The sequence below is a fragment of the Diabrotica undecimpunctata genome, chromosome 6 (genome assembly GCF_040954645.1).
Source record: "Diabrotica undecimpunctata isolate CICGRU chromosome 6, icDiaUnde3, whole genome shotgun sequence".
In the NCBI taxonomy this organism is placed as follows: Eukaryota; Metazoa; Arthropoda; class Insecta; order Coleoptera; family Chrysomelidae; genus Diabrotica; species Diabrotica undecimpunctata.
In genome coordinates, this window is record NC_092808.1 from 56,865,791 (window position 1) to 56,882,225 (window position 16,435).

The following is a 16,435-nucleotide window of genomic DNA, read 5'->3' on the forward strand; positions in this document are numbered from 1 at the left end:
ATTTTCTCCAGTTCGTTTCTATTGTTGGATAGCATCATCCGTGAAGTTTGTTATTCAGTGATGAGTGCATTAAGAACCGGCAAAATAACGCAAAAGATAGAAAACATAATACATTGTGAAATAAAAAGAGATGAAAGTAGTAGAAGTGGGAAATTATCGATAGAAACCTTTAATTTACATTACATTACATTAGGACTATCGATAGTTTCCCACCTTTAGACGTTAGCTTATGAGCTATAATAGTTATGAGCTATAATAGAGCTATAATAGTTGACTTCAGTCATAATATTACAAGTATGACGTCGAACATTAACATTTTTTAAATTTCGCATAAAGTAAAAACTGATTGAAGGCAATAAAGCAAAGCTTAAGTAAACAGTTTAATTAGTAGTAATTTGGTAATTAATTCTGTGTTGACGAATACAGAATAACAAGCTATGATAATTCTGTATTGAGAAGAGTGTATGCGACGTCTCAAATCACAGTTTATTATTGATTAATACTTTAATTTTGGATAAAAACATACTCATACTTAAACTGTTTTTACTCACATTACGTGATACGTATTACTATGACTGAAGTCAACCAGCTCATAAGCTAACGTCTAAAGGTGGTAAACTTTCGATAGATCTAATGTAATGTAAAGTAAATTATAGGTTTATATCGATAATTTCTCACCTCTACTACTTGCATCTCTTTTTATTTCACAACGTATTATGTTTTCTATCTTTTGCGTTATTTTGCCGGTTCTTAAGGCACTCATCCCTGTATAGCGTCCGTTGGTATTTATTCCTTTATTTTGCCAAAGGTTTTGACCACGTCTTTCAGTAGCTTAGTGAATATTTCTGGGGATAGCGGGTCCCCTTATCTAGCGCTTCCTTTTATTTCAATGATAGCACCGTCACACTAATTTATTCTTGGGTGCCTACATCATAATATTTATTTTTATGGTTCGAATAAAGTAATAAATCTTTTATAGTCCTAAAAATAAAAAACGAAGGAAATCCGTTGCGGCATTGTTAAAAAAGAATGTCCTTATTTTTAGTATACGTATATTTTTCTCTTTGCCGTGTCATCAGCTTTTTGTTATCATCTAAATTCCTTCTGCTGCAGGTGTTATGTATGTTCATATTCGCTAAATATATTCCATCTGAAAAACGTAAAAACAGAGTTTTTGTTATTTTATCGTACTTCTATTGAAAGATTACAATAATTTTTCCTTTCGTGTTTAGAGAAACCTAAAAAATTTACACACTAACGTAGTTAATTACGGCCAGACCGTGACATGATTAATATTTGAGAACCGTAGAAACCTTGGTTTATTTTTATTTTTTCCCGTTATAAAAAAAGCAAACATATTTTGTGTAGCCGACGGATTTATTCAATATAATTTTGGTAAAAAAAGGTCTTTCTTGTTGCGTTTATTGTAGACATTCTAGAGTCGTGACTGTTTAATTCAATTCATCTCTGATGGTAATAATGCCATAATATTTCACAATCAATAGAATTATTGACCTTTTTGGTGAGTAAATTTAAAACGTAAAAGTACTCGCGATTTGCACCCAAAGGGTAATTAATTTTGTTTCCAGCAACTAGCTAGACACGAGAAATCTGTAAATTTGACAATTCTTATTTAATTCTATGAACAATATAAAGTCGGCGTCGCGCGTCGGTTTAAAAATGGAATCGTTATGAAGCATATCTTTTGAAACTTATTTAATTTGAACTTTCTAAAAAAATTGGAACATCAAAGTTGTATCAAATATGTAGAGTAATACGTCGACTTACGCTACACCGACTTACGCGAACCCGGAGTTACGCAATTTTCAAATCTTTTCAAGTTAAACTTAACATTATTAAAGATTTAGATGATTTTAAACAATGAAATTTTGTGAATTAGCAAAGAAGTTTGATCTGTCGAATCGATGGTCAGTACAATTATAAAAGGCAAAGAAAAAATTCTCGAAGCTGTGAAAAGTGCACAATCTTTAAATTCAACCATCGTTCCTAAAGGTCACGCTATTATTGCCGACATGGCAAAAATGTTACAAATATGGTGTGATAATAAGGTAAATGGGATAAATTGTCCAATTGATTAGAACACAGTGTGCTCCCAAGCTAACATTGAAAGAGGATCCTGGAGAGATCGTTAAAGATTAAGAGTTTATAGTTAGTAACGGTTGGTTCAGCCGATTCAAAAGTAGTTGTAATTGACATAGTTGTGCAGAGAAATTAAAAAATATAATAAATAAATGTGGCAACACCAACCAAACCATATTCAATGTAGATGAGATAAATTTGGCTTTCCTGTGATGTGGAAGCCTAATCGTAAAGCTTGGGTGACAGATTTCCTGTTTGAGGATTGGTTTGGTCATAATTTTATAGCTGAAGTCGAACGTTATTGTTAATCGAAACAAATTTCATTTAAAGTGATAATAATAATCGACAACGCATTAAGTGTTCCTCCTGCAACTTTAACCAGTTTTGACCCAGGTAATACTGTAGAATTTTTACTGTCTAATACAACCAGCTTCAAACGATGGATCAGGGAGTCATTAAAACTTTGAAAGCTTATTACACCAGACGATTATTAGTTACACGATTATTAGTTAGACGAAGTTATAATCACGCTCTCTGTTAAAAATTTTTGGAAATAATTCAACGTTATAGTTAAAAAATTTTCACGTGAAATCTTTTTCTGAAAATGAAATTTCACAAAAAACGTTAAATGGCGTCAGTAAAAAATTAAATCTTTTTTTTTTATCACTGACACTAAGGTAAAATTGACGCAAGAGCCTGATGAAATAGATGAGCTGATAATTGATGAACTCATAGAAATGCAGAGCTTAAATAATTGTGGGTATACTGTTTAAACTGAGGATCAAATGAGGGTTGGAAACTTATCGGAAGGCCTCAGTTTAATTGAAAAGGAATTACAAATTTTAGAAAATGTAGACTACAACCAAGAGCGAATATCTTTAACAAAACAGAATAATAAAATATACAAATAAATGATATATACAAAAAAAATTTGCAAATTTATATTTGTATATTCCAAGCTTTTAATAAATATTTTTGTGTAAATTGCTATTTTTTAGACTTCGACTTACGCGGTTATCGCTCAGTCCCACCTATCGCAAGTTCGGGGTATTACTGTATTGTCAATTGAATATTTCGTTGGTACACTTTTTCACATTCAATCCTATTTTCTTTCTATGAAGTGCAAGGACAAAAATTCAAAAATAAACAAGTGTAGACATTTCTATATTAGATGTAATTAAGTCAACAATTTAAAAATAAACAAGTGTAGAAATTAAACAAATTAATTTAATCTCTAAAATATCTGAAAGTTCTAAAAGGCATAAAATATGGGGAAGCAGGAGGACCTGGTGGCATACCTATAGAACTGATAAATATGGTTTAGATCAGCTAACCGAAAAAATTCAGATATTTTTAATAAGTGTATTATGAATGAAGGGAGCATCCCAAAGGATTGGCACATGTCGTTCATCAACTAAATATATAAGAAAGGAAGTAAAAATACTTTTAGATGCAGCAATTGTAGATTTATTAGCATAACCAGTTCTATAGCGAGGCCGAATGTTAGAGTTTTAAAAGAAAGAATAGAAAAATATTTCCCAGACATCGAAGAACAAAGCGGTATTCGCACTGGTAGATCCTGTTTGGATAAAATTCGTACTGGAACAAGTGCTTGAATAAAGAGTGGACAGAAATTTAAAAACTCACCTTATGTTTATAGATCTGGAGAAGGCGTACAATAGTGTGACAATTAACAAGATATTTGAGGTGCTTCAGAATTCTGGTTTAGATAATTTATATTTAAAAGTCCTGGATATATAAAACGTATATAAAAAACCGATTAGTAAATGGCAAACAATCTGTCACAACCATTTGTAACATCCAACTCTTAAAACAAGAATGTTGCTTTTCTCCTACCATGTTTAAAATCTACACTTAAAGATCGTAGCGTTCAAAAATGGGAACTGAAATCGAGGAAGACTGAAGACCTACCTTACTTTTTGCAAATGACCAGGTAGTAATAGCGAATGATGAAGATGCCATTGCATTCATGGCCGTAAACGGACCATCTTGTAGGTATTGGACAGCTAAAAGACGTTACAATCGAAAATGGGATTATATGTAAAAGATTGTAACGCGTATAAATATCTGGGAACTGATGGTAGCAGCGAACTGTATATAAGTAACATAATTATGAGTAATGTTTTGTTCTCGAATGAGTCCAGGTTTTGCTTGAGGTCACCAGGTGGTCACGAAAGAATCTGGAGAAGACAAAAAAAAAACGATTCGCCCAATGCAATATTTCCGATGAAATAACCTATCGAGGAGGCTCAGTTATGGTTTGGGCTTGTATAAGTTCCGATGCCCGCACTGACGTAGTTATTGTGGATGGAGGTTTTATGACAGAGGCAAGGTATATAAAAACCATTTTAGATGAGCATGTGGTAGATACCTTTTTGCTATTCAAAGGATCTAACTTTATTTTTATGGACAATAACGCGCGTCCCCACCATGCTAGAATCGTCAATTAATACTTAAAAGACGTCGGTATTTTCCGTATGAATTGGCCTACCTCAGTCCCATAGAACATCTAAGGGACAAATTGCGAAGACAAATTTAAATTCGGCTACCCCGCCCAAATAACTTGCCTGAGCTTAGTGCAGCTCTTTAGACAGCATGGGACGAAATACACCTGAGTGTTGTGTTATCATTACAACACATCACGTGAATCATGTTGAATTAATAATCAGTATTTCCTCCTCTTTTCTCAGTAAAGCTTTGATCCAATCTAAAGCATTGGAATATCCATCTGATGAGTCACTGACTTCAGCTGCTGCATATCTCGTTGCGAGAGGTCGTTTCTACCCTTTCTGTGCATCGAGATTTGCCATTATCATCTAAAAAATAATTGTCCCTATTAGCTGTCTTGTTTGTAGAATATAGTTTTGGGGCGCCATATATTACAGCCTCGAAGATTTTACAGTTGCTCTTTGATAGGGACGATTTTCGTAGCAAGATTAAGTTATTCTCGTCATCTGATGAAAATTGCTTCTTACCACCGATGATAACGCCAGTTACTATGTTCATTATATGTCAAATCGGTAAGAGACGACATCTTCTAATAATCTTTTTTTGTAACTAAAATGTAATACACATTCGTTTAATTGAAAGATCTCGAGTTTTGAAGTTAAAATGTAGAACCGCCAAGAATTTTAGCGATTTGGCCGTATTGCTGTATTCAAAACTTACACTAAAAAAAAACAGATTCTTAATACCATTAAATATACCGATTTTACCCGAAAATTTTCCAATAATATCGAAAGTTTTAAGATATCATTGAATATAGTCGACACACTCTATTAGTCCAGTCTCCTATTCTTCTACTCGTCGATTTTTATATCTAAATATGCGATTTTTCAACATGAATTTAAATATACAAGGTGGTTTACGCAAGTCGCGCATAGTCAGCTTTATTGATATTCGAACACCATAAATATTTTTATAGTTTTAAAAGCTCCTTGAACAACTTAAAAAAAAACTTACATAGAAGTAAAAACTTCTTTTGTATAATGATATATTATTTATTAAAATAATTATCCAAAAGGATTACAAATCTTCAAAACGTTTACGGTCCAGTCGGACCATCATCAGTTAAAAATCCTAAAAATATATTTCTACTTTAAAATGACGAAAAACATAAGGTAAAATTTTGACTGATAAGTTACAAAACATGTGGAAAATACTTACATTAAAAGTAGTTGAAACTAGCTACGTAAACAGATGCAGAAAACCTTTTCTTACATGAAAATCATTGTGAATTATAATATATTAATGACACTAGGTCGATGTTATAAGATCTTGAAGGGAACCCTTCTTGATCTCATTCAATCTTAAAAAATGACAAAAGCGCGCAACATTTATTTCTTTAACAGCTTTATAGAAACTGACTTCATTTGCAGCAAAATGCAAAAATAGCATGTGAAAGCTGCACTCTTCGCCCTTTAAAACGCATTTTTATTTTTGTCGATAGAACACTCTGATCAAAAGATATTAAATTTTTACCGTCGAGTTGATACAAATTTTATTAAAAAAAAAAATAGATTTTGTGCGCGTAACCTTCATTCAAAATCGCCGTTCGCTTCAAGCATTGTTTCTGAGAGAACAATTCTTTCTACACAAAAAGTGCTAATAACCATTTGTTTAAAATCATCTTAGCTACATTGCTTGCGTGAAACATTTTTTTCTACGACGCACAGATTCTTGTTAAATCGATGTTTTCCGTTTTCCCCTACGAGGTGGGTTTTAGGGGAAAGCCTTTGTGATCCCAAAATTGACATTTTCAGCAAAATTGAGCTTTTACTGGACTAAAGGTATGGACTGGACTAAAGGTATGGTATGATGTGTTGACTTACGGTTTAGTGACGCTCATTCACTGATCCCAACTGAAAGCGTTAAAACGCTTTCACACCGTTACACCGGAATATACATGCATATAAATTACATATTGACTACGAGTAGTAAAGACCCATGGCAAATATGGGTTATAACTATAACCGACGGAAGTAAAGTGGAATTTTAAGCTAACATTATTGTAGGTATATGATCACGCTATCCCTTTGTTGCATTCTCTATTTCACCTATTAGGTCTATTACATTCTCTGTTGTTTGCTATTTTCTTAATAAATTCTGCTTATTATGTTAATGGTAGTTATTCTTCTGTTGTCGTGTGCCTCAAAGTCCCATACCTCAGTATTTGAGAGCAAGTGTATGAAGGTCTTATCATCGGCACAAAATCTTCGCTCCACTTCTCCGACTCGTTTTAAGGAACTTTTTTAATCTCCGATGCCCTACGAGAAATTGTAACTTCTTTTGGCAACATGATACTAACACGAAACTAAACAAAATGATTGAAACATTATTGAATTTCGTTAACTTGCATGTTAACGAATAGGAAAAATTGGGTTTTATGTTTTCACGGGAAAACACGACCTCCAAGTACAATCATTTAATATTGTGTGATCAACAAAACATTATTGACCATTTCTAGGAGGTAATTTTGTTGAATATGGATTCTTATACCCGTATTTGTGTATATTAGTTTTTATTTTGTATTATTGAGGTCACTATAGTGTGACAAAATTAATTTCGTAAGGTAAAATAAAATAAACATTGAGTTCGTTGTGTTAGTTTTCATTATATCCAGCAGTTACGTAATTTTTTGGTAAATTTATTAGTTTTTTTATTATAGCGATAACAGTATTGATTAAACACGTAGACATTGCGAAATAGTAAGTCATTTGCTGGATTAAAATATGTATTTTATAAAAATACTTACGAATGCATGTAAAAGGCTCTATCAAGATGTAGAAAACTGTCTAACTGTAGAAAATAGAATAATTAAAAATATGTTTAAAGGGAAATAACAAAGACAAATTTGCGTTGAAATTCCCTTTCGAAACTTTTACGATCTTGTAAAACGTTGCATGTAATACGATCAAGTTTAGTAGACTGCAAGATAAACTATTACAAACTATGACAAAATAACGTCAACGATGGAAAAATTATATGTACTGGAGTTCATGGAATAACAATTAACAAACAGTACGAAAGCAGACCAGAACTTGAGTGGGCAGATGAACTCAAACGGCATGTTGGAACGAGATGGTTTCAAATTGCTCAGGACTGAGAGAAATTAAGGGGGACTTGTTTAGAGATGTTTATAATTGATTAGCTTATATCTTTTTATCTATTTTTTCTGTTTTTTTTTATATTTTCTTTATACTAATATCGTTTTATTTAGTATTTATTTATGTACTTATTTAATCGTAGACAAACAATAAATTAACTTTAACATTGAGTTTTGAATTTTTTTGAGATGATCGGCGAACATGAAAGTTAAAAATGAATATAATTTATAATAACGAAAATGTCGGTCGGTTACAAAACATCTGTGTCTGGTATGAACAAAATATGCACATGTTAAACAATTGAATAAATGTCTTACTGTATATGAGAATATATATACCTTTATTTCTTTCTAGTAATAACATTATTAAGTAATTCTTGAAACATGAATGGTTTTTCCATCCTGGATGTCATGTCATTTTTTCCACCTAAATATGAGATATTAAACTCTAATTGAGATTAAATTTTGTATTGCAAGTTTTCTTTTATATTTTTCAATAACTACGGATACCTCAGTACACCAATAAATCAATCGAGATGGATTTTTTTTACATCTTTAAAGAGAAGAAGGAAAATCTGCATGCAAACACTTGTGACTCACCCAGGTAGTGTTATGTTCCTAATACCCTTACGAAGTTGTGCCAGTACGAGATGCCCGAGGGAGTTAGACCTTTAACACTTCGTCCCGTCACCACTCCGAGACGGTCGGTGTCCAACTAAAAACCTCCCCGCTGTCACTCCAATCCAAACATCAGGATGGAACGGCTGGTTAAGGCAAAACATCTCTCCTAATGCCCTGCTATAATCCGATTCCCATTCTTTCTCCCACACATTTCTCTCACGGAATAAAACATTCTCCAGTTACACTCTCTTTCAAACTTCTCTTTTTCATCCGTCCAACGCGCACACTCCAATATCGTGTGTGTCACAGTATCCGAAAGACCACTGTAAAAGTGCTGATTGGACTGTGTCCTTCTAAACCTAAAAAGGTAGCTACGGAAGCAGCCATGGCGTGTGAGCATTTTCGTCAGATAATAATCCAGCTGCCTATGCCCACAGTGCTCCCAGCTTCTTAGCTGTTTTTATTCATATTTCAAATGCCTCGTATTTGTTGCCACAAATCAAAATTGAAATTGCATGTCAAAAGTTTGAAAGATTCATCTCTAAAAATGGAAATTCTACTACGACTGGTCAATGAAAGTGATCAATTCTATTGATCTCACGAGAATCGTACAAAATGACAAAAATCGCGCCACGTTTATTTATTTAACACCTTTATAAAAACTGAGTTTATTCGCCTCAAAATACAAAAACTGTATACGAAAGCTGCACTCTTGTCCTTTAAAACGCATCTTGATTGTTGTCGATAAGACGTTTTGATCAAAAGATATCGAATTTTTACCGTCGAGCTGATACAACATTTTTGTTTAAAATTATCTCCTCAACATTTTTTTATGACGTACAAATTCTTACAGTGAATCGATTTTTTTGCGTTTTTACCCCCTTACTAGGGGGTTTTAGTGGGAAACCCAGGGGTAAAAATGATAAAGTTTTTTGCATATTATTTGGGGTCCTAAAATTGACATTTTCTGCAAAAGTCAGCTTGTGCGTAAGATTTTTAGGGGTCAAATCTCTGACGACTGGACTCTATATATCAAAAAAACTGAAATTATTACAAATTTAATTTTCTAGGACAAAATATAAATAAAATCAAAAACAATTCCATAAGATTAAGAGATGTACGTCTCAGAGACCTTTTCCACGTCAGTCATTACGGTTTAAATTTACACAGACACTATTAAATTAATTCACCTGATTTAATTAACATCTTTTTTTGTTACAGGTTTGTGTTATTCAAGAAACACTACGACAAATATTTACATTTGTCACAGAAATATGAGGAGGCCCGAAATATCGCTTACTATTTAGAAGAGAAGTACCATGAGGTCAAGGTGAGTATTTATTATTATTCATTAACTAGTTGGATGAAGCGTGGGAAGCGGTATTTTGGGAAAACTGTTGTAATTGCCAATGTTTATTCCTCGATTCAATTGAATGAAATGCTTTTCTAAAGTATGTTGGTTAACATTAAATTAACGTCGTGTGATCGATTGCAACTTTCTTTTTAATTGATTCTATTCATATATTGAAATTGATTTGATATGAAACGGTTGAGTATGTTCGCACGTGTAATGATGAAATTGGTTTATGAACAATTGGTTCGGACAGATATTTGATGTAATAAAAAATCATCCTCTTATTTTAACAAAGAAAAATAAAAAAAACTGAATGCAATATTTTAATAAATCTCTGTAAATTATGGCTTTGCTAATAATCTGAACTAAACTGACCGTAAGCTAGTTATAGCTGACGACAAACTAGTTAAAAAAATGTTAATTACTTTTCCGCCCTGCTCAGAGAGTATGGGCCTCAAAATAAATGGGAAAAAACCAAAGTGATGGACATTAACACACAACAACAAATCCAGAAAATATTGGTCATAATTTCTCCGTTGAGCATTCTTTGAGGTTGTAGACAAATTTACATAAAACCTGGTGAAACCTTTTAAAATCTTCTTAGTTGGTGACCAATGCGTACTCAGTAGCACAAGTTTGTTAAGTCTAGCAAACAAGTAGGTACTACTTTACGGTGAGCAGACAACTTGAAAACATAAATTTAGACCAGAAAACAAAAATTGCAGTATAAAAAACTCTTAGTCTAGTGCTATAATAACATACGGTGCTATTATAACATACGGATCAGTAAATTGACCTTTACCAAAGTAGACGAAAAACTTTTATTCTAGAATGCTCCTGAGAGGAACATTTGCTGGCATTTATGAACATAATATCTGAAGGAGGTAAAACCATCACAGGTGGAAAATACATACATGGTATCTCTCATAAAAATGGGACCACTAAGATCCGCAGAACATCTAGCACTCTGACAACAAAGCAACACTTTCCGACATCAGTTACAGGGATGAATGGTGTGGATATAGAAATCGCAGGGTGCTAGAAAAATTGGTACGGGACATTGTTGGTTGGCAAAGGAAATTACTAAATACGAAGATTCCTTGGAAAACCTAAATACTTCAAAACTTTAGCAAGAGTGATGATGATGATAAGGGTATACGGGAAAGCTAAATAAATTAAGAAGCAACATAAACAGGAAAACAAATAAAGTTCTAAAAAAGCAAAATCATACTAATTAGAAGAATAGCATAAATAGTATGGTTTGTAAAATATAATGGATAAATGTAAAGAAATTCGAGTGTTTACTAAATTAAAAAACAATAATTTAGTTAAAATTATTATAAAATAAACCAAGGGAGAAAATACATCTAATACAGCAATTTATAAACGAACTGAAAAGCGACGTTAATAAGGTATAGGAACGATTTGAAAGATAATAACGTACATAATATCAACATAGTTTGAAAAAAGTGGCACAGTAGGCGGTACTGGAGACTAGCGCGAAGCTAGAAGGTATTAATTTACAAACAAAGAATTAATTATCTTTTAGAATTGTGACAGAAAATAGAAGAAGCCGCGCATGTTATTAAAAATAGTAGACCAGGATTATTTGATATTAAGAGATCTTTGCGAAACCGGATCATAAAGTGTATTGAAGTAACTGGTGGACATATTGGACATTTACCTTTTTTATTTTTTGTTTTTTTTTTACTTTAATTACTTTAATTTGTTATTGTTTAGATAATCAAAATTTTTATTGCAAAATTAAAATTAATTGGTGGATTTTTTAGAAGCTAATAACTCGAAAACCGATTGAATTAAACTGAATTAAACACGAGTAACTTTTTTGTAGAGTTTAAAGCCTTTTCATGGTTTTCATGACTTCCCAGTCCGTTATTCTATGCGATGATATGGTTATGATGTTTGATTGACTGTGATTGACCATTCAACTCTATTTTGAGCTTTGTGAGATGCTTTCGAAGGAGAGAGTCATTTGACCACTGTAAAGGAGATTTGCCTCTTGATCTTCTGCCTTCGACTCTACCTTCGACAATCACCGGTCTTTCCATACCCTTTTTCCTTTTAGTGATATGACCAAAGTATCTCAGAACATTTCTGTTTATTTTTGTAATGAGTCTGGTAATAATATTTAATTGCTCAACGTTGTTGAGTTTCTGCATTATCTGTTCTAGTTCTGTCTGAGATGCAGCTAATATCACGTGCTAAGATTTATACATCTTATAATAATTCTTTTACGAATTCATAATAAGCTATCCTAGGGGAATATTTGATAGCGCCATAGGTATCTAATAAATCTATTGTATCTCTCAATAATTTGTTTTCACTTTCACTCCCCATTAATATATTTCACAACGCCTTGGGACTGGACTAATTTTCGATACAAATATTCGTTAGTTCAGAAAGCCAGAAATTTATTACAGTTAATTAAGATGAAAAACAAACTCGTAAACAGACCAATTGCTTTATTAATGTATTAAAATCTTATACTATTTTCATAACTTTTTCTATTATCTTTTGTATGACTTTAATGGTGATCACGTTTTCTATGAAATTCCTTGCATTCGAGACGCTTTCTTCTTTAATTTACCATCCTATACATTTTGCCAAATAACGACAGCTTAGATCTCTTTCTGGTTATGATGCCTCATAATACACTTTTTTGTTTTCTCACGAGATGTCTGAACCTGAAGTAAATAAATTTTCTCTTTTTGTAATATAACTTTCGATTTATTATTTATTTGGCATATTAAATCTGCATATTGTATTCTTATATATGAGATTGTTGTCAATACATATTATATTCGATATTCAGTGGTATGGCAACATTTTAAATATTTAAAAATGTCAATCTTGAAAACTGTTGTTGTTTTAGATTCAGATTAACACCATAACTATATTCGAAATACGTGTTTTAAGATTAATATTATTATTAATATTAATATTAATTTAAATATTAGTATTCATTTTCGTGGAAAATGCTTGTATGTATCATAGTTATAAAATATTTGACTTATTTATTACAACCCTATATATTATACAAATATGTATTATTCAAATGGACTAAAAACCGATATTTTGAACCTCTGTAACTCAGAAAAATTTGATTTCTCGGTCTTGGGGCAATGAGAAATTTTGATAGCAAGACCAAAGCTTCAGCCAATTTAACTGAAACCAGTTTTACATAAGAAAAGTGGCGGGGTCCTTTATATCCGATTACGTTTATATTTCACAATAATGGTGAAAGCTATTGGAATGAAGAGAAACTTAATTGAGAGGCTCAATAAATTCAAATTCCGCGATGACATTCGTCAAATTGACATCAGGGGTTAAATTGATTAGCAAATAGGTCAATTATTGGTAAGTTCAGGGAACAATTTAAAGAAAAAATTGCTGAATTAACTTGTTAGCGAACAAATGTAGAACTGTGATAACATTGGAAGACTTTGCCTCAAAAAATATTAGCATCACTGTTAAAAAAAAAAAAAATCCCAAATTTTAAAGTTCTAAAAGATCGGATCACGGTAATGATTTGTACAACTGCTATCGACAACCAGAAATTACCAATTCTAATAATTGGAAAGTTACAAAAACCCTGTTCATTAAAACATTTAGACATCATTGCCTTAGCTGCTTAGTTTTTGGTGATTGGTTTTAAAAACAGTTTGTACCACAAGTTAGTCGCTTGGTCGAGTTTAAAAACTTTTACCACATAAAGCATTTTTGCTAATGGATAATGCACGAACTCAATCCAATTGTGAGAAAATTTACGATGGAAAAATAACATGCCCCTTTCTCACATCGAATATAACGTCATTATACAACTTGGTCTAGGGCATCTCATTGAAAACTTAAAATATCATTGAAAGTTTATTTTTCTATTACTATGAATTAATTTTTGGCCTTGACGTTAAGATGATGAATTTGATAAAATGGAAGCTGTTTCATTTAATGAAATTAGGCAGCTTTGCAATCACATGCAGTTCGAATTTGACTCGAGAAACAGTCATAGGGTGATTAGAATGTGAATTATTGGATAGAGGGCTCAAAATTTAAGTGTACAATTAAATGGTTGCCAATGTAAGTGCTATAGAAGAAGATGGAGCTGATGATGAAGAGTGTTTAGTTAATAATGGACAACAAAGTGTTATGTAGTTGGAGTCTAAAACTATGCTGTGAAAGTGCTTCGAGTAGTTTAAAACGTAACAAGAATCTAATCCGATGCAGGCACTACTATCCCACAAGATACCAAATATACTTTATATTATTCAGGAGTAAAATTGAAAAATAGGGCGAAAGAAGTGGGAATAATAATCCTCCTCCTCTATCCTTTATCCTTCGTAAGGATGTGGTGACGTTATGGTATTTGACGAATGGTTGCTATCCATTCTTCTCTCTCCTGGGTTCGGTGTGCTGCCTCACACAGAAAGTAACCGGTAGCGCACTTTATTTGGTCTGACCATCGGAGTGGTGATCTTCCTCGGGTCCTTTTACCATCTACCTTGCCTTCAACCACCAACCTCTCCATGCCTTCCATTCGTCTGGTAATGTTTCCAAAGTACCTCAATATATTTTGGTTGATGATTGTGGTAAGCCTAGTATTGATGTCGAGTTCTGTCAATATTGAGACATTTGTGCGATGTCCTGTCCAGGGTATGTGCATCATTGTACGATATACCCACATTTCAAAGGCCATTATACGTCGTGAGTCAGACTTTTTAATGGTCCAAGTTTCTGACGCATAGGTAGCGATAGGAAAGATAAGGGTCCGTACTAGGCGCAGTTTCGTGTTCCTGGTTATGTCCGTATCTTTCCAGATTTTAGTAAGTTTGACCGTTGCTGATCTGGCCATTGTAAGGCATCGACGTATCCCTTCTTCGCATCCACCATTGTTTGTGATAACAGAACCTACGTAATTGAAACGGCTTACCACTTCAAACCCCGCTACGTTTCGTATTTCCGGTTGGTTATTTCTAATTCGATCAGATATCATAACCTTGGTGTTCTGTACATTAATTTTAAGTCCATATTCACGACTAATAGTATCTAGTCTGTTCATGATGTATTTAAGGTCATTTGTTGATGATGCTAGTACTAAAGTCTCGTCAGCATAGCGGAGATTGCTTATTTTTCGGCCTCCGTTTGATATTCCTCATTGCCATCCGTCGAGTACAATGCGCATGATGTGTTCGCTATATATATTGAATAACGTGGGAGAGATAATACATCCTTGACGAACACCGGCTTTTAGTTTAAAATTATCGGAGTATATGTTGTTGACTCTTACGTTTGCTGTTACAGTTGTTTCAGTAGGTATATTAGATGTTCGGGGGTACCCATTTCTCTTAGTATTCGCCACATTTTATGCCACTTTACATTATCGAACGCTTTCGAGTAGTCGACGAAGCACAAATATGTTTCTAGATTAAATTCTCTAGATTTTTCTATAATTTGTCTGAGATTGAGAATTTGTTCTCGTGTGCTCCTCCAGGGACAAATCCACATTGTTCTTGTGGGATCTCTGGTAGAAGTATTGATTTTAATCTCTCGTTAATTATAGTTAGCAGAACTTTACTCGCGTGGGAGATCAGGGCTATAGTGCGGTAGTTATTACAGTCAGTTGGTGAGCCTTTCTTATAAATGGGTATGAAAGTGAGCTTACACCAATCATCTGGCCATTATCCTGTGTTCCAGATTTCATTACACAGTTTGAACATTACATCAGTTCCTATGTCTCCCATTTTTTAAGTGCTTCCGCCGTGATTCCGTCTTCTCCTTGAGATTTTCCAGTTTTTAATTTTTTTATTGCGGTTTCTATTTCTGACTCTAAAATATGTGGTTCCTTTTCGTCATTTGTTTCTTCTGGATTCCGCCTTCATGGTTACTATGAAACAACATTTCACAATATTTTTTCCATGTCGCTGCTATGCCCTCCTTCTGGTGGATTTGAAACATTGTTTCTAATTTTTCTTCGTTCTTCTACTAGGTTCAGTGTCTCATCAGTCATCCAGTGTTTTTCTTTCCTTGGGGTTTGTAATATTTATTGCGCCTGCCTTTATATGTTCCCATCTTTGATTGGGATCGCCAGTAATGTTTGGTGTGTTACCATGTCTTAGTATTTCTTTGTATTTTTCAGGCTCTTTAGGTATGTATTTAATTGTTTTATATGTTTCGGTTTTTTACGAAATTTGATACGGAATTCAGATTGTAACAGTTTATGGTCTGTTCTGCAATCAGCCGCTGGTTTCGTCTTTACGTTGAATACTGAACTTTTTCATCGTTTGCTGACAAGAATATAATCTATTTGGTTTTTATATTTTCCTCCCGGTGAAGTCCAAGTTGATAGTCTTCGCGGATGATGTTTAAACATGGTGTTCATGGGGATAATAATAGCGGGAAGCATAAAAGAAAAAATAATAAAAGCAAAAACAGTTAATTCAATACTGATTACGATGGTACTACAATTTATAGAAAAAAATATATACAGGTAATATAAATATACGGCCTAGTCGGAAGGAACAATAGATGAAGAAGTAATAGAATTTTACAACGGATTATATGAACTAGATGAAGCTACTTAGAGAAGAATACGAAGTAATAATAGACCGCCAGAGTCGGCAAATATTATAATCGTGGGATGGGCTGTATGGGAAAATATGGAGAGGAAACCATAAACTGAAATGAAATAACGATGATCTAATTCTGCAGAAGGAATC

The 16,435-nt window shown here is 33.2% G+C and overlaps 1 protein-coding gene across 1 annotated transcript in view; it reads left to right on the top strand.

The window, feature by feature from the left end:
- LOC140443457 (uncharacterized) overlaps positions 1 to 16,435 on the top strand; it is a 212,091-nt gene that overhangs the window by 34,028 nt on the left and 161,628 nt on the right. Inside the window, exon 2 of the mRNA XM_072534731.1 lies at positions 9,569 to 9,677. Within this exon, the coding sequence (XP_072390832.1) occupies positions 9,569 to 9,677 (109 nt within the window). The remainder of the gene's footprint in view (positions 1 to 9,568; positions 9,678 to 16,435) is intronic.